The sequence below is a fragment of the Adiantum capillus-veneris genome, chromosome 18 (assembly GCF_014529385.1).
Source record: "Adiantum capillus-veneris isolate H3 chromosome 18, ASM1452938v2, whole genome shotgun sequence".
Taxonomy (NCBI): Eukaryota; Viridiplantae; Streptophyta; class Polypodiopsida; order Polypodiales; family Pteridaceae; genus Adiantum; species Adiantum capillus-veneris.
In genome coordinates this window covers 139,061,820-139,084,358 of record NC_140948.1, presented here as the reverse complement: position 1 = coordinate 139,084,358, position 22,539 = coordinate 139,061,820, and the positions used below count along the sequence as shown (strand labels likewise).

General features: G+C 44.4%; 1 protein-coding gene across 1 annotated transcript in view; it reads right to left on the bottom strand.

The window, feature by feature from the left end:
* The window catches only part of LOC147436515 (putative methyltransferase At2g41040, chloroplastic), a 73,042-nt gene that overhangs the window by 31,715 nt on the left and 18,788 nt on the right, over window positions 1–22,539 (bottom strand). The window contains exons 2-4 of the mRNA XM_086489390.1: window positions 2,604–2,707; window positions 2,401–2,520; window positions 1,556–1,637 (exon numbers count right to left, since the gene is read on the bottom strand). Coding sequence (XP_086345516.1) covers window positions 1,556–1,637; window positions 2,401–2,520; window positions 2,604–2,707 — 306 coding nt within the window. The remainder of the gene's footprint in view (window positions 1–1,555; window positions 1,638–2,400; window positions 2,521–2,603; window positions 2,708–22,539) is intronic.

The following is a 22,539-nucleotide window of genomic DNA, read 5'->3' as shown; positions in this document are numbered from 1 at the left end:
GCACACACCGCCACGCGCTCAACAGGATGAAGGAGCCATAGTTGAGCATTTTGCTCTAGTGGTGGCGCCGCAATTGCAGACACGGATTTAAGAGATTTGGACTACACATGGACAGAACTTAAGAAAGCTCTCAAGAAAGAGTATTTTATCGAAGACACGGAATGTGTAACAAAGAGAAGTTCAATGAAATGGGTACAGCAGCATAACAGTCCGCACTGGAATTGTTGAGGGTGTTCGAAAGAAAATTTAATCAACTGTCTACAACCGAGCAAAAGCATTGAACTTGGAGAAAGTGGAGTTATTTGTACAGATTGCAGATCAGACTATACCAAAGAGCTTGGTAGATCTTCTTGAGGATCAGGAAGGTGAGTTGGGCTTGAAGTCAAACTAGAAGGAAGTGATTAAAGCAATCAACATAATAGACAGAAGAGGCTTGACAAATTGGAAGGAGTAAGTACAAGTGCTGATATAATTGAAGAAGATGTACCTATGCAAGCGGAAGAGGAAGATTTGAAGATGATATAGCGAGTTTTGGATGAGCCGGCCCTGCTGCAGCAGGTCATTGGCAGGAGGAGGGCCTCACATCTGAGTTCCTAACAGACTTTTGGGAGCGCTCCTGCCTGATCCAACCTCACAGGCCCATCACTTCGTTTTAGCTGTCTTCAGCTAGCAGGATAATTGTGAAACAGGAGAGCCGGCCTACACTCCACCAACCTGCCACAGAGCTTACACCTCATGAGTGGAGCAATGAGAGCTCTGTTGGGAGCTCATCTGGAGCCTGACTCTTTGGTTCATTTGGAAAACCTGCTTCCGCATCTTCAAGGCCGACCCCATTCCATTGGTGGAGACTGTAAGAGATATATGGCTGGAGCTGAGGATAGTTCAAGCTTCAGGGCAGCTCCGACCATATGCGGGAGCACCGCGAGCATTCCTACGACTTTGGCGTCCAGAGCCTTTCTTCACCATGGTCCATGGGCTCCTAGACGGCACTACCGGCCACCTGTGTGGTTGTTTCCTCCTTTCATCTCCTGATTTAGCCATCATTGTACATCTCTCATTTTTTCATTGGGAGAGTCTCCCCTCATGCTGATGTAGCCCCCTCTTGTCAGGGAAGTTTGTAGCCCTTTGGGCAGTTTCATTAACTAATAGAAGGATCTTTTTCTTAGAAAAAAAGAAACGCCTTACCAAGGTCAACCTGCTAACCTGACTCTAAAAAAAGGGGCAACCAATGGGTTAATGCCAGGGGAAAACAAAGCTTGGGATGGTGTAGAGAGAAGAAACAACTGTTAGCTTGAAGGGTGAAGCAGCAGCATGCAACCTGTGGAAAGCTGTAAGAGGTGATGCAAAAAGCAAGAGGCACGACAGAGATAGGTCACAGGTTGCACCAGCACAAAGCGTTGAACAAAGATAGAGCACAAGGTCAGGGTTGCAACTACTAGAATAAACTACTGTAATGTTGCAGCTGATTAAAACCATTAGAAATAATAATACTTACTAATCAGTAGCATTTCAATAAATGTGTCTTATCTCAAATACTTTATGCTATAAAGATTACCTCCTCATCAGCCCCAGGATAGCCAAAAATTCCAAACGCCTGCCGATAACCTCGCTCATAAATAAAGGAGATAGCTGGATTTCTGGCCAATCAGAGCACATTAAACAAAATTGCTAAGAATTAAAATCTAAGGCCTGTCGGATGATACATGGTGAAATAGCCCCAGTGTACATGCCTGTCATCTATGAGAAAAAGAAAGCCTATTACAAGAAAATTGATGGCATGCTGTATAAAAAGCTTTTGTAGAAAGCTCAAAAGTACCTTTTTTAATGAACAAAAGATGAGCTTGTGTGAGGCAATAGAGCTGGTGTGAGTACATATAAGGTTTTACAGCATTTAAAACCATGTTTATAATGCACACTCTGAGAATCCATCTTGCTCAATGTAACATGAACAAGGGCACATATTTTCCCACTGTGGTACAAACGAGCCTCCTACGGATAGAGGCAGACATCATAAGTTGCACATCTGAAGTGTAGTGTATGGCAGATAGTTCACACATACAGTTGCAATTGAAAAATTATCATCCTTCCTTTAGTTGAACCATCTCTAATTTACAAGGCGTACCAGGTGCAACAGGTGAGTATTAATTATAATTCTAATGTTACTGTAAGGCATGCAATGAAGACCAGTTAGCGACACCAAAAAGTACATTGGAGTGATGATTTTCTGCCGTTATGCTCTTCTATCATGCCTTGGTTAACGTTTTTGGAGGTTCTTGATTCTTAATATTGTGCTAGAAGGTGTATGCAGTTGAGCCCACAGTTATGCTTCCCAGGTTCCTAGCAAGTTTCTATTTCCTCCTGAAACAATATTAGACAGAATGCCAAAACAGAATATATTACCTGAACATCTCTGTGGAAGGTTGCATAACTTCTTCATAATCCTTCAGGCCAGCTGTGATGGTCAGGTCCAAATACGTGCCATTGCTGGCATACACTTTATTGCAAGTGTCACATTGAAACCTTACGAACTCAAAAATGTATTAGGAACCAAACGTGCAGAATGGCACAAGAAAAACCATGTGAATATGCTGACTATGACATACTTTTTGGTGCTCTTTTGGCCATCTGGTTGGAGAGGCTTGAAACATATGGGACATGCCAGCAGAGCTAAACCCTTCCCATCTCCTTCTTCAACTTTTTTCACATCCTGAGAGAAACAAAATCATAGTCTGGAGTGTCTCTTTTCTGATGGAGCCTGCAGGGATTATGAGACAGAAACCACATCTTCTTTACAATTTTTTCGTCGATGGCAAAGTGTACTGCCTTAGATTGCTACTATCAGAAATAAAAAAAGCACTACAGGTAGCTGAGACGTGAGCAAAGTTGGTCTATACCTCAACCTGTTATAACTATGCATCCTATTTGAACCCACCATTGGACATACTAATTGTAAAGAGTCTCTCATATACAAGCCGGCTTCAGGTGAGCCTTCTCTACTATTAACCACATTTTCACTCCATGCAGCCTAATTAATAAAGCAATAGCACAGAAGACAAATTCACCGGTAATGTTTCAAGGTATTTTACGTTTCAGGGTTTCTTAGGTTTAGGGATGAAACGTGTCGTTCGTCCTTCACCTAAGAAACACACAATAAGGAATTGCACAAGAGGGGTTGCACATCCCTCGACCAATTTTAGGAGCGATCACCGGCAAATTGGGAAGGCTGCACAGATTGTACAATTCAACAATCAGCATCATTATCATCGAAATTTGTGGGAAATGGAAAAATTGGACAAATTAAACAAATTTGTAACTATAGACAAATTGGTGCAACTTGTCCAAGAGATCAAATTAGAAACGTATCAATTTATGGAGCAGATAGGATTAGACAATTTTTTTAGCAGGAGTAAAAGAGAGAGCAAGAGGAGCAGTGGAAAGAAGAGAGAGACAGAAATGAAATGAAATGATATATTAACGTCTTAAAAAGGCCAAAATGACCTATGAGACCAATCCGTTACAAACTGGTGAATCTGATACCGTGTCTAGGTACAAAAAAGAGATACTAAAATGAATCTAGAAGTACTACTGGCTGGAACTGTCTAGGGTATGTGTGACCACTGATACAATGGGTGCCCAATACAAGAGGGTGATATAATGAGTGATGAATCCATCCTCATCTATACTCTCGATGTCGAGATAAGATGGCTCGAATCCTCGGTTAAAGTCTCCTTCGATGTTGTGAGACTCCTGCAATGGTGGCTGCTCCTCAGTCTGTCAAGTGTCAGGTGTGAAAAAATCAGTAATCTGTCTCTGGGATTGTCTCTCTCCAAATCTCCTTGTGAGTGCGCGAATGCGGTGCGTGTGCGGAGAGTGAGAAGGAGTAAACAAAATGTGGGTGGAGCTCTCAAATCTCACTGTATGAGCAAAATGTGAGAATAAGTGAGCTCTTTATTCTTTGTATATATAAAGAATAAGGAGATAAATGTCTGCGGCCGGACACTGGCCGACGGACACGGGCAAAGCACGGTGAAGTACACCGCCTTTACCTAACATATATGCATCCTCATCAGGAACCACTTGACTATGCATCACCATGTCAACTGTCACACACTATTGATGTGTCAAAGCCCTGAAGAATAAAGCCAACTTGCAGATTTCAGCCATATGAAAATGCAGTTTCAGCAAGCCACTAACGCTAGGAGAATTCTGCCATTTCAGCGTTTTTCTAGCATGGAAAGCACTACCATTCCAGCGTTTTTTCAGCATTGATAGACCTGCAATATCCGCGTTTTCAACAATACAACAGTTCAGCGTTTTCATCTTCTACATGAACTCCGGCAAAGCCGTTCATTTTCAGCCATAAGGACAGCAGTAAAACAGTCATTTTCAGCCACCAAGACAACCCCGAATTCAGCGATTAGAAGATCACAGATTTCAGCCATCAAGTCATCGTCATCATCATCGGCATAGTCCAATTGCATCAGTCCATTGCATACGCATTGTACACCTTTGTGCAATCAAAGTTAGACCACTCTCGCCGACGAGAGTGGGGCCTTCGGAGGAGGGTTTTACAACCTCTCGGGTGTCGTATCTCTTCTCTCTCCTCCTCTCAGTCTCATTCACTTGCACGCACAATATCCACTCACTTTGTTCGTGATCATAGCACTCTCCATAAGTCGGAAGGTTCTCTCCTTCCCTAAGAACTAAAAGGAACCTTGAGCAATAAAGATCACTAATCTTTAGAAAATACAACATTCATTCCGTTGCACCTTACATTGGTATCAGAGCTTTGGAAGTGTTCTGCATTAGTCAAGGAAAGAACCACAAGAAGTTGCAATCACACGAACCCAAGTTTACTTGGGCGTGGCGATTCCTAATCGTGTTTTGTTGAAGAGTGACAAGAATCCCAAGAAAGAAGGGCTTGTCCAGCCTCCCCTTGTGTCTCTTTTCACTCATTGAGAGCGGACCGTGCACTTAGCAACTGGCCAATCAACATGAGGTGGGAAAATGCAACCTTGGTGTGAGTGCAAGGCAGCCAAGGGGTGCGCCCGCAAAAAGGAGTAGAACTCGGGTGAAGAGAAGATCCTTCTCCAACGCGATTTGCAAGCAAAAGAACACCTCAAGAACCCAAGAACCAAGACCCTCAAGAACCCAAGTTCCTCGTGAACTTAAGAACCAAAGATCATAGTGCATGGTCGTCACCCGAAGCAGAATGGATACTTCGCATACAGGTGATGAGCATGAGAGAGGCGGCGAAGATTTTTCCCCATCAGGAGACTTTTTCGACCCTGCCCCTTCGCCATCTACACCACGAGTTGTTCTAACTCCTATGGAGATGATGGTCAAGTCAATGATGGACATGATGCTGGCACAACAAAAAGCGACTCACATCACTTTGGAAGCGAATTGCGTTGCGCTGGCACAACAAGAAACCAATGGCCTTGCTTTCGAACGCGAGAGCGATGAACGAAAGGAACGAAAAGCAGAAAGGGACGCCGAGCGTGAAGCTCAAAGGCAGCTACGCACTCAAGAATTTATTTCCCACGTGCTAGCCTCGAAGACCGAACCACCCAAAGATCGTGGGAGTTCATCAAGTGGCGCAAGCCACGATGCGGATTCCAACCATCCAGTCACAGAGAAGTTGACTTTCAGTAAGTATGACGGTAAGATGGATGCTATAGTTATTCATTCTTGGTTGCATCGATTTAATGCTTATTTTGCGACAACTAAGAAGACAGGAAATAGCAAAGTTTTGACGACAGCTATGTACCTTGCCGGTGATGTCATCAATTGGTACCACGCATGGCAAGAGGCACACCTAGCCGCGCACCTAGAGGCAACCGACGGATTCACGCCCCTTTCCTTCGATTGGGCTGATTTCCAAGACAAACTCAAGGCGCAGTTTATGCCACCTCAGTACCTCGCACGATTGGAGGACGATTGGCGCGCTCTCAAGCAAAATGGTATGCCGGTTATGTCTTTTTCTAATCGTGTTTTGCAGCTAGGTACCCAACTACGCATGTCGGATGATGAGCGCAAAGAGGCTTTTCTCTTTGGATTGGACAAGTATATCAAGTACGATGTCGAGGTACTCGATCCAATCGATCTCAACAAAGCGGTAGCGATTGCTCTCGCACAGGAGATGAAGCACAACAAGGGAAAGCCTAAGGAGAACAAGACTTCCACAAGTACCTCGCAGATTTCTCAGAACCCTCAGAACGGTAAGAATGGTAAGAATGGTAACTCTTCTAACCAATCTTCCAACAGTCTCTCATCAAAGAATTCTTCCAATGAATCTAAGGGTAAGGCTAACACAATTGCTAAACCTAAGCTTACTCCATATGAAAAGGTAGCACAAGTAATTGTAGGAGGATACATCACGTCAGAAGAACAAAGCACTTATTCTAAGGAAGGTCGTTGTTTTCATTGTCACATTAAGGGTCACATAAAACGAACATGTCCTAAGCTTGAATCAAATGAATCTAAAGAACCCACAGCACCCACTTCCTCTGTCAATGCAATAACACGATTGTGCCCATAGTTTCTCAGGACCCTCCCATTGATGATTCACTCATTAAATGTTATGGTTGTACGTCGGGGCACTGTTTTGTCATATTGTTTGACCCAGGTAGTATGCATGATGTGATCAGTTCATCTCTTGTCGAGAGAGCCCGCCTCGAAGTTAGTCCGAGATCTCCTATCGAGGTCTCTGGCTTTCGTCCTCGTATGGACGCTCTCATCACGGAGGAGTGCCTTGATGTGTTGTTTGCAATTCAATAGACTACCTTCACTAGAAGATTTGTTGTTTCTCCTCTCTCAGGATAGTGATATGATTTTGGGCATTCGATGGTTTCGTGATAATAATGCTCATGAAATTTTCGGCTAACACTATAACTCTCAATACCGACAGTGATTCTCCTTTTGTCATTCATGGAGAGGACATTACTCCTTCTCCATCTCTCATTGCTAATATGCGGGACAAGGTTGAAAGGATTCGGGATAAGGAGCCTCTCTTAGTCTCTTTTTCTCCACAGCATGACACACAGGATTTGCATGATTATGAGAAGCATGATGATTTGAATGATAATGATTTACATGATGGTTTGAATGACAATGACAAGCATGATGATTTGCATGATCAAGATGTGATTTCTCACAAGCCTGATGAGTTGCATGAAGAAGATGTGATTGTTCACAAGGATGATGTGTTAGTTGGTGCTTTTTCTAGTGAAGATAACCTCGTTGTAGATTCGATCAATCACCAAGAATCGATCTTGGCTTTCGAGTCGAGGTCCACAGATCCCCCACAAGAAGATTCGATAGATCCCGAAGAAGCGATCTTGGCTCTCCAGCCTTGGTCCAGAGAGCCCTTACAGGAAGTATTATGTGTTCACATGATTGATACGAACGCATTGTTCGAGTGTTTCATTCGTGACGGTTTCCTATATTTTAGTCAACATCATTATGTGATCCCTTTTCCTAGGCATGACATATTGCATGTTGAGCACCTTTCTCTCATGGATGAGCACGAATGTATGCGGATTTTTCATGAAAAGCTGAAAAGTATGTATGTCAGGAAGTCGCATTCCATGTCTCTTCCTTGGCATGACACAGTTGTAGAAAGAGCACATGATAGTATGAGCACCAAGCATGGGCATTTCCATTGTGAATTGCCACAGTTGATTGCTCTAGATCTTAAGAGAAAGATTCGAGCGCATTGTTTGCATGTGTTTGATGAACGGGTTGTCACTCCATCTATTTGTTCATCTACATTGCATAACCAGTCTTTAGAGAAGACAAGATTTTTTTCCTTCCTTTACATGGAATGGGTATGTTCATGGTTTTGTGTTGGAGATGGTTTCAGGAATCTTCAGCCATGGAGATTCTTGAAGACGAAAGAAGCAGGTCTCTAGACGAAGTTGAAGCAAGGAAGGATCCACAGAAGACTTTGTGTCGCTTTCGGCACAGCCCAAAGAAGCAAGCGTTGCAGACCTTTATGAAGTTCAAGTACCGCACGACCCACACATCAGAGTGAGCCAACGAAGAGTCCCTTCCAAGATTCCGGATGCTATTGGCGATCTCCCTCGACGCCATACAGTTTGGTACCAGTACCTCACTTTGCAAAGGAGGGGATGTCACGTAACACATCCCGACCCTATGTGTCCGTGGACAAGCTACACCATAGCAGGGTTCCCGTCAGTCAAGTCAGTTTAAATTAGCAGTGATCTAGCACTTTTGTGTGTCTATTCGTAGACCGTGAATGCCCAATCACTTAGCAATAGATGCATACCCTCCGGTTGCATACAGCATGATCATCAGTATTCCCTTCTGAATCCATCAGATTCAGTCAAGGGAATTTTCCAATGCATTTAGCCTATTTTCCCTATTTTTGGTTATTTTCACTTATTATTTTTAAGTGACTTCCCAACAAAAGTAGGTAGGGCAATTTTGCTAAGTTAATATATAAGCAAACCCAAGTTGGCACTTTCTGGCAGAGGAGGCAGCAGGAGCTTCCCGCTCAACAGGCAACGTCTCAGCAGTACCCCCCCCCCCCCCCCTTCAGCACCCCAGCAGATTACCATCGCCATTCTCTTCCAGACTTTGGCGTTTTTCTTCCACAGCAAGCCATCCCCATCACAACCCAGTTTACTGGCGTTTTCCCGCGACCCACACACCTCAACCCTTAGCGTTTTTACTAACGCCAGCCCCAGCCCTTTCTAGAGATTTCAGCCATATGAAAACGCAGTTTCAGCCAGCCACTAACGCTAGGAGAATTCTGCCATTTCAGCGTTTTTCTAGCATGGAAAGCACTGCCATTCCAGTGTTTTTTCAGCATTGATAGACCTGCAATATCAGCGTTTTCAGCAGTACAACAGTTCAGCGTTTTCATCTTCAGCATGAACCCCGGCAAAGCCGTTCATTTTCAGCCATAAGGACAGCAGTAAAACAATCATTTTCAACCACCAAGACAACCCCGAATTCAGCGAGTAGAAGATCACAGATTTCAGCCATCAAGTCGTCGTCGTCATCGGCATAGTCCAATTGCATCAGTCCATTGCATACGCATTGTACACCTTTTTGCAATCAAAGTTAGACCACTCTCGCCGAGGAGAGTGGGGCCTTCGGAGGAGGGTTTTACAACCTCTCGGGTGTCGTATCTCTTCTCTCTCCTTCTCTCAGTCTCATTCACATGCACGCACAATATCCACTCACTTTGTTCGTGATCATAGCACTCTCCATAACTCGGAAGGCTCTCTCCTTCCCTAAGAACGAAAAGGAACCTTGAGCAATAAAGATCACTAATCTTGAGAAAATACAACATTCATTCCGCTGCACCTTACATAACAGAAGAAGAAGTCCTACCAACTTATGGGGACCCCATCCGATGGGGCCCCAAGTGACATAAAAACATTAAAAATAAAGCAGAACACACTCAAAAGACTTTGCACATCAAAATACGATGACGTGGCACCTGTACGGACGTTTCACAATTCGCGGCGGATTTTTACGGAAATCCCGAAATTTTAGGAAAGTGTTTTTTTGGGCAAAGCTTATTGGAAATTTTAGCTTCGTCCTCCGACCCCGGACTTATTAGCTGCTCCCACCCTCACTTCATCGCGCATAGGACGCACTCCCGTCTTCACCGCTCATGTCTTGCAAGGCATAAGCCAAAAACATCACCTGCAAAGAAGGACCTAAGATTTGTTTCGAGTCACTATTTTTCTCAGAGGCAGTGCCATTCAGATGTTGATAGCTACCAAGCAGCATACTCCAAGTACTTGGCAAGCCTTCAAGAAAATTTTTGCCCGAAGTTATATGGTTTCTGACAACTTCCTTCGGTGTGCAACTTTTGGTAAAGTGGGTTATTCTGAAATGCTTGCCATGGAAACCCTAGCAGATAATAACTTGAAATTTCTCGACATTTCTCAATAGATGTCTCTTCACGAGCAAATGACCTTGGAGATCCAGTGCGATTGCTATCTTGAGACTACCATCGCCACGAAAGAAACACTGTTTGTCCAAGAGCTGATGGACCATGTCGTGCTCGGCTACGACCTTATGGAATGAACCTAACCCTAATTTTTGGTGCACGTTTCAGGATGGAAAGTCAGTCGACTTTTCGAGCTCGACTGATGTCGAGATTGCTTTTTAAGTTTGAAATCTATTTGAGAACTTGTTTGGTGATCCTGTTTGGAATTTGTTTGAAATGGATGGTATCTGTTTTGAACCTGTCTTGGTGCCGATTTGAATTGTTTGACTCTGGTGTTAATACTGGTCTCAATGACTGGTGACTTTACTTCCGGGGGGAGTAGTAAGAAATGATGTTTGAGAATGCTTGTTCATACTCATGGCCCGGACCCTTGTGGTTATTTGCGGGGGGAGTATTGAATGATTGATAAGTATTGTTACTCATGGCCCGAACCCTTGTGGTTATTTACGGGGGGAGTATTAAGAAGTCTGAGTAGTGGTTACTCTCAGCACCTCCAAACAACGCAGGCTGCAGTCTGGGGGGCGTTTGGTTGTAAAAGGCCTCTATATCTCATGGCCCAGACCTTTTTAAGTTATTTACGGGAGGAGTAAATCGTGATGAGGGAGTCGTTGAACAGCTTATGGCCCGGACTTGGATGGTTATTTGTGGGGGGAGTGTTCATCGACGACTTTATGTTTCTATGTCTTGTAACATGCATATGTAAGCATTTGTGTTGCATTGTGATGTGCTAACTACTGAATATTCCTAATTGGATGAGATTGATTGGGTATGTAATTTTAGTGCATCAAGACACCCGTGGAAGATCAGAACAGTCTGGGTGTGATGGCTAATTTTATGTCACGTAACACATCCCAACCCTATGTGTTCGTGGCCAAGCTACACCACAGTAGGGTTCAGTCAGTTTAGTCAAGTCTAGATTAGCAGTGATCTGGCACTTTTGTGAGTCTATTCGTAGACCGTGCATGCCCAGTCACTTAGCATAGATGCATATCCTCCGGTTGCACACAGCATGATCATCGGAATTCCCATCAGTATCCATTAGCATCAGTTAGGGGAATTTTCCAGTGCATTTAGCCTATTTTCCTATTTTTGGTTATTTTCACTTATTATTTTTAAGTGACTTTCCAACAAAAGTAGGTAGGGCAATTTTGCTAAGTTAATATATAAGCAAACCCAAGTTAGCAATTATTGGCAGAAGAGGAAGCAGGAGCTTCCCACTCAACAGGCAACTTCTCAGCACTACCCCCTCAGACCATCCCTGGCGTTTTTGCATCTTCTCCCCTTGGAGTTTTTGCATCAACTTAGCAACCCTGGCGTTTTCATCTTCAGTAGTTATCGCCATCATCCCCCAGTGCTTGGCGTTTTCCCCTTTACCAGCAGCAACAGCAAGCTCTACTAACACTAGATAACCCTTGCAAAAGCTCAGCGATTTCAGCCCAAGGCCCAGCCTTTTTGGTTCTCTAACCCAGATCTGCCTGGCGTTTTTGGCAAGAGATAAGATCAGCCAGCGTTTTTGTTTCCAGCCCTAAACTGCATCAAACCACAGCATTTTCAGCCTTATGCACAGTAGCAGATTCCCCCCAAGACGGTTGCAGATGTTCCCCATTTTCAGCCATAAAAACGCAGCCAAAACAGTCATTTTCAACCACCGAAACGGTCCCGAAATTCAGCGATTAGAAGATCTCAGATTTCAACCATCAAGTCGTCGTCGTCATCACCGTCGTCGTCATCGGCATAGTCCCATTGCATCAGTCCATTGCATTCGCATTGTACACCTTTGTGCAATCAAAGTAGACCACTCTCGCCGACAAGAGTGGGGCCTTCGGAGGAGGGTTTTACAACCTCTCGGGTGTCGTATCTCTTCTCTCTCCTTCTCTCAGTCTCATTCACTTGCACGCACAATCCACTCACTTTGTTCGTGATCATAGCTATCTCCATAAGACGGAAAGCTCTCTCTTTCCCTAAGAACTAAAAGGAGCCTTGAGCAATAAAGATCACTAATCTTGAGAAAATACAACATTCATTCCGCTGCAGCTTACATTGGTATCAGAGCTTTGGAAGTGTTCTGCATTACTCAAGGAAAGAACCACAAGAATTTTTTTGCTTGTTGCGATCGAACGAACCCAAGTTTACTTTGGGCGTGGCGATTCCTAATCATGTTTTGTTGAAGAAAGACAGGAATCCCAAGAAAGAAGGGCTTGTCCAGCCTCCCCTTGTGTCTCTTTTCACTCAAGAACCTCCAGAACCTCAAGAACCCAAGATTCTCACGAATCAAGGACCTCAAGAACATCAAGACCCTCCAGAACCCAAGTTCCTCGCGAGCTTAAGACTCCAAGATCATAGTGCATGGTCGTCACCCGAAGCGGCATGGATACTTCGCATTCAGGTGATGAGCATGAGAGAGGCAACGAAGGATTCTCCGCACCAGGAGATTTTTCCAACCCTCCCCCATCGCCATCTACGCCAGACCCTATGGAGGCAATGATGAAGCAGATGATGGCCATGATGGATAGAGAGTAAGACAAGCGCCTTGCTTTAGAACGCGAGCGCGACGCAAGAAAAGAACGAAAAGAATTAAGGAAGGAAGAAGCGGCAGCACGAAACACAGCATTGGAAGCCGATCGTGCCGCTCATAGATTGGCTTTGGAGACCGAGCGTGAAGCTCGTAGATTGGCTTTGGAGGCCGAGTGTGAAGCTCGACGAGAGCTACGCACTCAAGAATTGATTGCCCAAGTTCTAGCCTCGAAGACCGAACCACCCAAAGATTGTGGAAGTTCATCAGGAGGCGCAAGCCACGACGCGGATTCCAACCATCCACTGACAGAAAAGTTGATTTTCAGTAAGTATGACGGTAAGATATATGCTACAATTATTCATTCTTGGTTGCATCAATTTAATGTTTATTTTGCGACAACTAAGAAGACAAGCAATAGCAAAGTTTTGACAGCAGCTATCTACCTTGCCGGTGATGCCATTAATTGGTACCACATGGCAAGAGGCACAGCTAGCCGCACACCTAGAGACAGCCGACGATTTCACGCCCCTCTCTTTTAGTTGGGCTAATTTCCAAGACAAGCTCAAGGCGCGGTTTATGCCACCTCAGTACCTTGCACGATTGAAGGACGATTGGCGCGCTCTCAAGCAAAATGGTATGCCGGTTATGTCTTTTTCGAATCGTGTTTTGCAGCTAGGTACCCAATTACGCATGTTGGATTGTCAGAACCCTCAGAAGGGTAAGAACTGTAAGAATGGTAAGAATGATAACTCTTCTAACCAATCTACCAACAGTATCTCATCAAAGAATTCTTCCAATGAATCTAAGGGTAAGGCTAACACAACTGCTAAACCTAAGCTTCCTCCAGATGAAAAGGTAGCACAAGGAATTGTAGGAGGTTACACCACTTCGGAAGAACAAAGCACGTATTCTAAGGAAGCTTGTTGTTTTCATTGTCACATTAAGGGTCACATAAAAAGAACATGTCCTAAACTTGAATCGAATGAATCTAAAGAACCCACAGCACCCACTACATCTGTCAATGCAATGAATGATAACACGATTGTGCCCACAGTTTCTCAGGACCCTCCCATTGATGATTCACTCATTAAATGTTATGGTTGTACGTCGGGGCACTGTTTTGTCATATTGTTTGACCCAGGTAGTATGCATGATGTGATCAGTTCATCTCTTGTTGAGAGAGCCCGCCTCGAAGTTAGTCCGAGATCTCCTATCGAGGTCTCTAGCTTTCGTCCTAGTATGGACGCTCTCATCACCGAGGAATGCCTTGATGTGTTGTTTACAATTCAACAGACTGCCTTCACTAGAAGATTTGTTGTCTCTCCTCTCTCAGGATGTGATATGATTTTGGGTATTCGATGGTTTCGTGATAATGACGCTCTCATGAAATTTAAGGCTAACACTATAACTATCAATCCGACAGTGATTCTCCTATTGTCTTTCATGGAGAGGACATTGCTCCTTCTCCATCTCTCATTGCTACTATGCAGGACAAGGTTGAAAGGATTCGGGATAAGGAGATTCTCTCAATCTCTTTTTCTCCACGGCATGACACACAGGATTTGCATGATTATGAGAAGCATGATGATTTGAATGATAATGATTTGCATGATGATTTGGATGAAGAAGACAAGCATGATGAATTGCATGAAGAAGATGTGATTGCTCACCAAGATGAAGTGTTAGTGGATGCTTTTTGTAGCAAAGCTAAACTCGTTGCAGATTCGATCAATCACGAAGGATCGATCTTGGCTCTTGAGCCTCGGTCCCAAGAACCCCTTCATGAAGAACCGATCTTGGCTCTCGAGCCTTGGTCCAAAGAACCGTCACAGGAAGTATTATGTGTTCGCATGATTGATACACACGCATTGTTCGAGTGTTTCATTCGTGAAGGTTTCCTGTATTTTAGTCAGCATCGTTATGTGATTCCTTTTCCTAGGCATGACATATTGTATGTTGAGCACGTTTCTCTCATAGATGAGCACGAATGTATGCGGATTGTGCATGAAAAGCTGAAACGTTTGTATGTAAGGAAGTCGCATTCCATGTCTCTTCCTTGGCATGACACAGTTTCCGAACGAGCATATGATTGTATGAGCACCAAGCATGGGTATTTCCATTGTGATTTGCCACAGTTGATTGATTTCAATCAAACAGAAAAGATTCGATCGCATTGTTTGCATGTGTTTGATGAACGGGTTGTCACTCCGTCTCTATGTTCATCTACATTGCATACACCGTCTTTAGCGAAGACAATATTTTTTTCCTTCACTTTACATGGAATGGGTATGTTCATGGTTTTGTGTTGGAGATGGTTTCAAGAATTTTCAACCATGGAGATTCTTGAAGACGAGAGAGCAGGACTCTAGACGCAGTTGAAGCATCGACGGAGCCACAGAAGACTTTGAGTCGCTTTCGGCGCGGCCCAAAGAAGCAAGCGTTGCAGACCTTTATGAAGTTCAAGTACCACACGACCCACACGGCAGAGTGGGCCGGCGAAGAGTCCCTTCCAAGATTCCGGATGCTGTTGGCGCTATCGCTCGACGCCATACAGTTCGGTACCAGTACCTCACTTTGAAAAGGAGGGGATGTCACGTGACACATCCCAACCCTATGTGTCCGTGGTCAAGCTACACCACAGTAGGGTTCAGTCAGTTTAGTCAAGTCTAGATTAGCAGTGATCTGGCACTTTTGTGAGTCTATTCGTAGACCGTGCATGCCCAGTCACTTAGCATAGATGGATATCCTCCGGTTGCACACAGCATGATCATCGGAATTCCCATCAGAATCCATTAGCATCAGTTAGGGGAATTTTCCAGTGCATTTAGCCTATTTTCCTATTTTTGGTTATTTTCACTTATTATTTTTAAGTGACTTTCCAACAAAAGTAGGTAGGTCAATTTTGCTAAGTTAATATATAAGCAAACCCAAGTTAGCAGTTATTGGCAGAAGAGGCAGCAGGAGCTTCCCGCTCAACAGGCAACTTCTCAGCAATACCCCCTCAGACCATCCCTGGCGTTTTTGCATCTTCTCCCCGTGGCGTTTTTGCATCAACTCAGCAGCCCTGGCGTTTTCATCTTCAGTAGCTATAGCCATCATCCCCCAGTGCTTGGGGTTTTCACCTTACCAGCAGCAGCAGCAGGCTCTACTAACACTAGATAACCCTTGCAAAAGCTCAGCGATTTCAGCCCAAGGCCCAGCGTTTTTGGTTCTCTGACCCAGATCTGCCTCGCATTTTTGGCAAGAGATAAGATCAGCCAGCGTTTTTGTTTCCAGCCCTAAACTGCATCAAACCACACCATTTTCAGCCTTATGCACAGTAGCAGATTCCCCCCAAGACGGTTGTAGATGTTCCCCCATTTTCAGCCATAAAAACGCAGCCAAAACAATCATTTTCAGCCACCGAAACAGTCCCGAAATTCAGCGATTAGAAGATCTCAGATTTCAACCATCAAGTCGTCGTCGTCATCACCGTCATCGTCATCGGCATAGTCCATTGCATCAGTCCATTGCATTAGCATTGTACACCATTGTGCAATCAAAGTAGACCACTCTCGCCAACGAGTGGGGCCTTCGGAGGAGGGTTTTACAACCTCTCGGGTGTCGTATCTCTTCTCTCTCCTTCTCTCAGTCTCATTCACTTTCACGCACAATCCACTCACTTTGTTCGTGATCATAGCTATCTCCATAAGACGAAAAGCTCTCTCTTTCCCTAAGAACTAAAAGGAACCTTGAGCAATAAAGATCACTAATCTTGAGAAAATACAACATTCATTCCGTTGCACCTTACATTTTACTACGCCGGAATATCAAGAGTTCCGATCTGGACGAAAGGAGAAGCTAACTCCTTAACAAAAAGAGCAAATTGATTGTCCCTCGGAATGTCCCTGGTAATGACCCTCGAAAATTTTTGAGCTAACTTGAGTTGTTTTGCAGATACGCTGTAATCGCGGACGATTACTCTCTTTCAAGAAGGGGAGATTTCACAAATTGCTGACGTATCAAAGCCATGAAGAATAAAGCCAACTTGTAGATATCGGCCGATGTAACAGACTTGGACACTCCAAGTCAAAAATCAATCGCGACAGCACCAAATAACCACTTCAAAACAATTCACAGATCACAATAGATTTGCACTGGCCTGGCGGAGTTCCGTGCCTAGAGATATTGGCCCCAAAGACTGGCGCCCCTTTCGGAATTTCTTTTTGTATTAATCAATCATCAAAGTACAAGAGAGTGGCTCGGGGTTCACTCTCAGACTCTGCGTCCAGATGCCCTGAGAAGTGAGGCCCTCACCACTAATTTAAAGGTTACAAGGGATGCCCAAAAGCAGAGCCCCAAAAGCTTCAAATCAAAAGCAATTGCTCTCTCTCTCTCTCTCACAGAGAGTCAAAACTTGAAAGCAAAAGCATTCTCTCTCTTTCTCATTAAGTAGAGAAAAGGCGAAATTTGCGTCGCTCATCATTTTCCTTCTTTTTTTTTCAGCCTCCGCAATTTTCAAAAATTAGGGTTTCTGGCAGAAATTAGGGTTTGCAAGAATTTTAGGGTTTCTGCTATCCGCCACGTCATCACTTTGTGACATACCCCCCTCTTGAAAGCATTGTAATCGACCGCGATTACGCCTGCAAAACTGACAAAAGCCATAAACCGTCTTAGCAGACATTGACTGTTAGTACCTACGTACTAGGAACACACATCTAGCACATGTACAAAATCGACAGTCACATCACACGACATCACATGACATTCAACATTCATTCGGATCTTAGACCATGATTTATCGGCAATGTAGCTAGCAATCAACTCTAGGTCCAATCGGGACCTCATCGATGTCCGATTGACTAACCCCTATTGCAACCATGTCTATTCGAGATCAATCAGACCAAAATGCTGCAGTCATTTCGTCTATCAGTTCCTGCACTCAAAAGAAGTGAAGAACAAATCAGTATCATTATCAAGAATTCCATTTCATAAAGTCATCTAGCAAAATACTGTCACTCTCAGTATCCCTGAAGCTCAAAGAGACATCAGTGACTTTAGTATCAAAATCGAGGCATCTGTTGACAAAGGAGCGGAGTAACTCCCCTCTTGTGCATCCCACTGCACCAGATCTTCGGCCAGGGTGAGTTTCTAGGATCCCTTTGGAGTAGACTATGCTAAACCAAAACATCGAGGTAAAGTTTCACAATCCGAAGAGTATCTGCTAGGTCCTCCTCCATCCACTTCGCATCAAATGCAGGAAAGTTCTTGAACTAAACCAAGAACCGCCTTCGGACTTTACCTTTCGTCGTATCATTATGTGCCAAAATCTGTTCAGGAACAAGGATCTCCTCGTTTTCTTTCACTTCGGGTTGCTCATCAGGCTCCCCATCATCAGGCACATCACCCTTAATAGGAGACTCACATGCAATGCATTGTGAATCCTCCAAGTATCTGGCAGTTTCAATCGGAAGGAGACATCATTTATCTTTTCAGTTATCTGGAAAGGTCCGTAGTATTGCATACTAAGCTTTGGAAAAAGCCTCTCCTTTCCCTTTTTCTTTCGTAGGCGTGCCTTCTCAAAACGTAAGAGCACCCAATCATCCTCCTTCATTTTAAGTCGCGACGATGGCGATCCGCTGCCTTTTTTTGTCGTTCTTGAGACTCCTGCAAAGTCTTACGAACTTTGGCAAAAGCTGTATCCAGATCTCGCGTATATTCATCCGCTTCAAAGATCTTATCTTTTCGTGCTCAGGAAGGGTGGAACCTTCGCAGCACTTTCAACAATCTCACATGGCGTCTTCCCCGTCGAAGAGTGTATCATGTTATTGTAGGCAAATTCCACCAAAGGTAAGTTCTTTTCCCATTGAGTCTTCTGATCCGAGATACAAGACTTCGATAAATCTAGAATATTGGCAATCTCACATTGCCCGTCAGTCTGCAAGTGGAATGATGACGAGAACTGCAACCGCATGCCAATGTTCTCCAAAATTGCCTTCCAAAACAAACTCATAAATCTAAGGTCTCTGTCGGAGACAATCGTCTGAGACGTGCCATGTAATCGGAAAATCATCGTGATCATTCTGTGTTCTTGGGAGATCAAAAATGAAATCCATTGCAATACTTTCCCAGGGGTGGGTGGGTACGGGTAAAGGCTGTAACAATCCCTGTGCCTTATGCCTGTCAAACTTGACCTTCTGGCATACCAAGCAACTGCGCACAAACTCTTCCACATCCTTTTTGAGTCTCGGCCCAAAGAAGTATTTCTCTACCCCCTTCATGGTGGTAGCAATGCCGAGGTGACCCGTAAAAGGTGGATAGTGGCATTCAGTCATAAGCTTTTCCCTCAATGGCTGTGTAACGCACAACATAGTCTTTTTCATCAAGTAGCCTTCTCGAAGGGAGTATCCAGCTATTGTCTCCCCATCCCGTATCCATGTGAAAATATCTGCAAAATCTGTATCTGTGGCATACTGATCGACCATATCCTCGGAGCTCCCATGATGTATCGCGGAAATAGCCAAAACCAACGGTTTCCAAGACAAAGCATCTGCCCCCACATTCTTCTGTCCCTGCACATGGACAATCTGGAAGTGGAACTATGACAAGATGTTCGCCCACCGCATCTGCTTTTCCGAAAGCTGCTTTTGTGACAAGAAGTAGCGCAAACTCTGATGGTCTGTAAAGACAGTAAAATCCGCTCCGAGTAGGTAATGCCGCCACTGAGTAAGAGCGTGGATAACCGCCAAAAGCTTTTTCTCATAGATCTGTGTTGTCATCTCCGGCCTAGAGAACAAACGGCTCTCGTAAGCTATGACATGGCCTTCTTGCATCAAGACCACACCCAGACTACGACCACAAGCATCACAATATACTTCGAATGACTTCTACAAGTCCGGCAAAGTCAAAATAGGTCCCGTAGTCAATTTCTCTTTCAATGTCTGAAAGGCAGTCACCTCTATGGGTCCCCACGAAAAAGGTACTCCTTTCTGTGTCAAGATATACAAAGGGGAAGCAACCTCTGCAAACTTTCGTATGAAGTTTGAACCGCCTGTAGTACGAACGCAGTCCCAAGAAGCTTCTAACTTCATGGACATTCCTCAAATCGGTCCAATCACGGATAGTCTCTATCTTGGCCGGGTGCATTTGCACTCTTGCTGCTGCTGACACAATGTGTCCCAAAAAGTGTATCTCTGGTAGGAAAAATTCACTTTTCTTTGCATTAATCACTAACGTGTGATCTCGTAATGCCTGAAAGACTTGAAGCAGATGATCTCTGTGTTCTGCCTCACTCTTGGAGAAAACAATGATGTCGTCAGAGAAAGTGCCAACAAATAGCCTGTACTCTCGAAAAATCCAATCCATCATCCGGTTAAATGTCGCAGGAGCATTGGTTAAGCCAAAAGGCATCACCAAAAACTCAAATAACCCAAAAGTCGTCCGAAAAGCTGTCTTGTAGACATCTCCTGGCGCTATCCTGATCTGATGATATCCACTCTTCAAGTCAATCCTGCTAAAGCACGAGGATCCCTCTAACTTCAGTTCTCTCCCAAAAGAATGAGTAACAAACTGAAGTTCATCAAGTACAATCTCTAAGCCCTTTATTTTTCAAAGTCGCTTTCTCGGCCCGGTATCAACCACGGCGTAGTTCTTGTGGTACCAACGGATCCTGAGTACAACGTCACTCGCGTGCCCTGAACACCCCTGTCATTGCAAACAAAGTTTGCCAATGCTCGGTGTAATGGCAACATCCCATCCGGGTGCCAGTCGAACTATCTCTGCATGTGGCGTCAGTCTGTCGGGCGTTATTCCAAATCGAGCCGCCAATTCCAAGTGAAAAGAAGTTGGCCTTGGCTCCTTCAAAAGAGCTTCTCGATCCTTCACTTTGCCCCAAAAGCGGCAAAGTTTGTACTTTCATTCATTAGATTCGATGCACGTCCCACGCCATGTGGTATCAGTTCTGCTTTTCTATCTGCCTTTTCTGCCACATTCCTCAGCTGCTCTCGAACTCTCAGACCTATCGTCGTCTTTATCATTCTGTCCTTTCTGTGCCTTTTTAGGACACTTCGCGGAGATATGTCCCTGTTCCCCGCATCCAAAGCACTTCCCCTCTATGATGAAGCGAGCTCTCTCCTCAGAAGTAAGCTTGGGTCGTGCATCATTTTTCTCTGGGTTGCTCTTTTTCTTTCTACTTTCATTCCCATAAGTCTGTTCGGCTCGTTGTGTCATGGCCTTATCTGTGGGGTAGGTCAAACTGCCAGAGTGAATGGCAAAGCCCCGCTTCGCATGACTCATCAACTCCTGAATAGAAGCTGACTTCTCTTCCAAACAATGATCTCGGATCTCTGTAGGTAGACCCAAGGTAAACCGCTCAATCTGTTCTCTGAATGAGATCTTCTTGAATGAAGAGGCGGGTAGAAAAGAGCTCCAGAATCTTTCACAATAAGCATTGATTGTATCTTTCTTGGTCATCCGAAGATGGTTCCAAGCAGCTCGTACATCTCGTTCATATTCTTGCGTCAACCAAGAAGAAATAAAAAGCTTCTTAAATTTTAGCCATTTAACTGGCGCACTCTTGTTAAAAGAAGCGTGGACCACCAAGTACGAGCATTCCCCTTGAGGTAAGAGGTAGCTCTCCGAATCTTGGAGTGCTCTGACAGCGTCCTCCCGCGAAAGCGATGTCAAACTGCTGTATAAAAGACAAAGCCTTCGAAGCATCTGAGTATCCTGAAAAGTATCAAACTTGATCGAGTGGCCACCTTCCTTAAACTCTCGGACTTTCTTGCTTTTATCTTCGAGAAAGTCATACTGGTTGGCTTTGTAAAAATTCTTCTTGTTCGCATAAAACTTTCCATCATCGGAATTTGAGCTGTCTGTAGACGAGTCGTCTGTAGAAGTGTCACTCACTGGGCGAGGCTTAGACTTCCTTGCCTTTTTCTTGCCCTTTCCGAAGCGTTGTTCTTGCTTCGCTTTTTGCTTTTCCTGTCTTCTTCGCTCGAGTCTGAAGAGCTAGAAGAACTGTCAGAAGAAGAAGAAGAAGAAGAACTGGGTAGGTCTTCAAACTTGACGCGCTTCTTCAATTTCTTTGCCTTGTCAAATGTCGACTGACGACCCAATAACCTGGAAAGTCAGTGCTTTTCTTCTGCTTTTTGCCGTGCTTTTTGGCTTTCTTTTGCGCGTCAAAAAGCTGAGCAATCCGTGCATCAACCACATTCTCCAGTTCCTTCTCCGTATATTTTCTTGGAGGAAGAAGGTTTCTTGAGAGCGGGTTTTGGGAGTGGTGTTGTGGTTCTTTCCCACTCCATCTGTACCTCTTCCAAAGAGGTCTGGTTCATATATTTTGCCATCTTCGGGTCCTTGGCAAAATTGAGCATCATCTTTGTTGCATCGCCGATCAATTGACGACGCTCCATCTCTCGCCACTCCGCCTAAGTAGGCCAAGGCGGGCCATACTCTCTGCCGGAATCTTCGTTGTGATCCCTCCCCCCATCTCCAGATGCAGAGGGAGTCGACTGATCATTGCCTGAAGCCATAGGTGCCGCAGAAAAAAAAAATTCGGGGATCGGATTTCTCGTAGAAGAGAAATCGGCCGTGCTCTGATACCACTGTAACAGACTTGGACACTCCAAGTCAAAAATCAATCGCAACAGCACCAAATAACCACTTCAAAACAATTCACAGATCACAATAGATTTGCACTGGCCCGAGGAGTTCCGTGCCTAGAGATATTGGCCCCAAAGACTGGCGTCCCTTTCGGTATTTCTTTTTGTATTAATCAATCATCAAAGTACAAGAGAGTGGCTCGGGGTTCACTCTCAGACTCTGAGTCCAGATGCCCTGAGAAGTGAGGCCCTCACCACTAATTTAAAGGTTACAAGGGATTCCCAAAAGCTTCAAATCAAAAGCAATTGCTCTCTCACTCTCACAGAGAGTCAAAACTTGAAAGCAAAAGCATTCTCTCTCTCTTTCTCATTAAGTAGAGAAAAAGCGAAATTTGCGTCGCTCATCATTTTCCTCTTTTTTTTTCAGCCTCCGCGATTTCTGGAAATTAGGG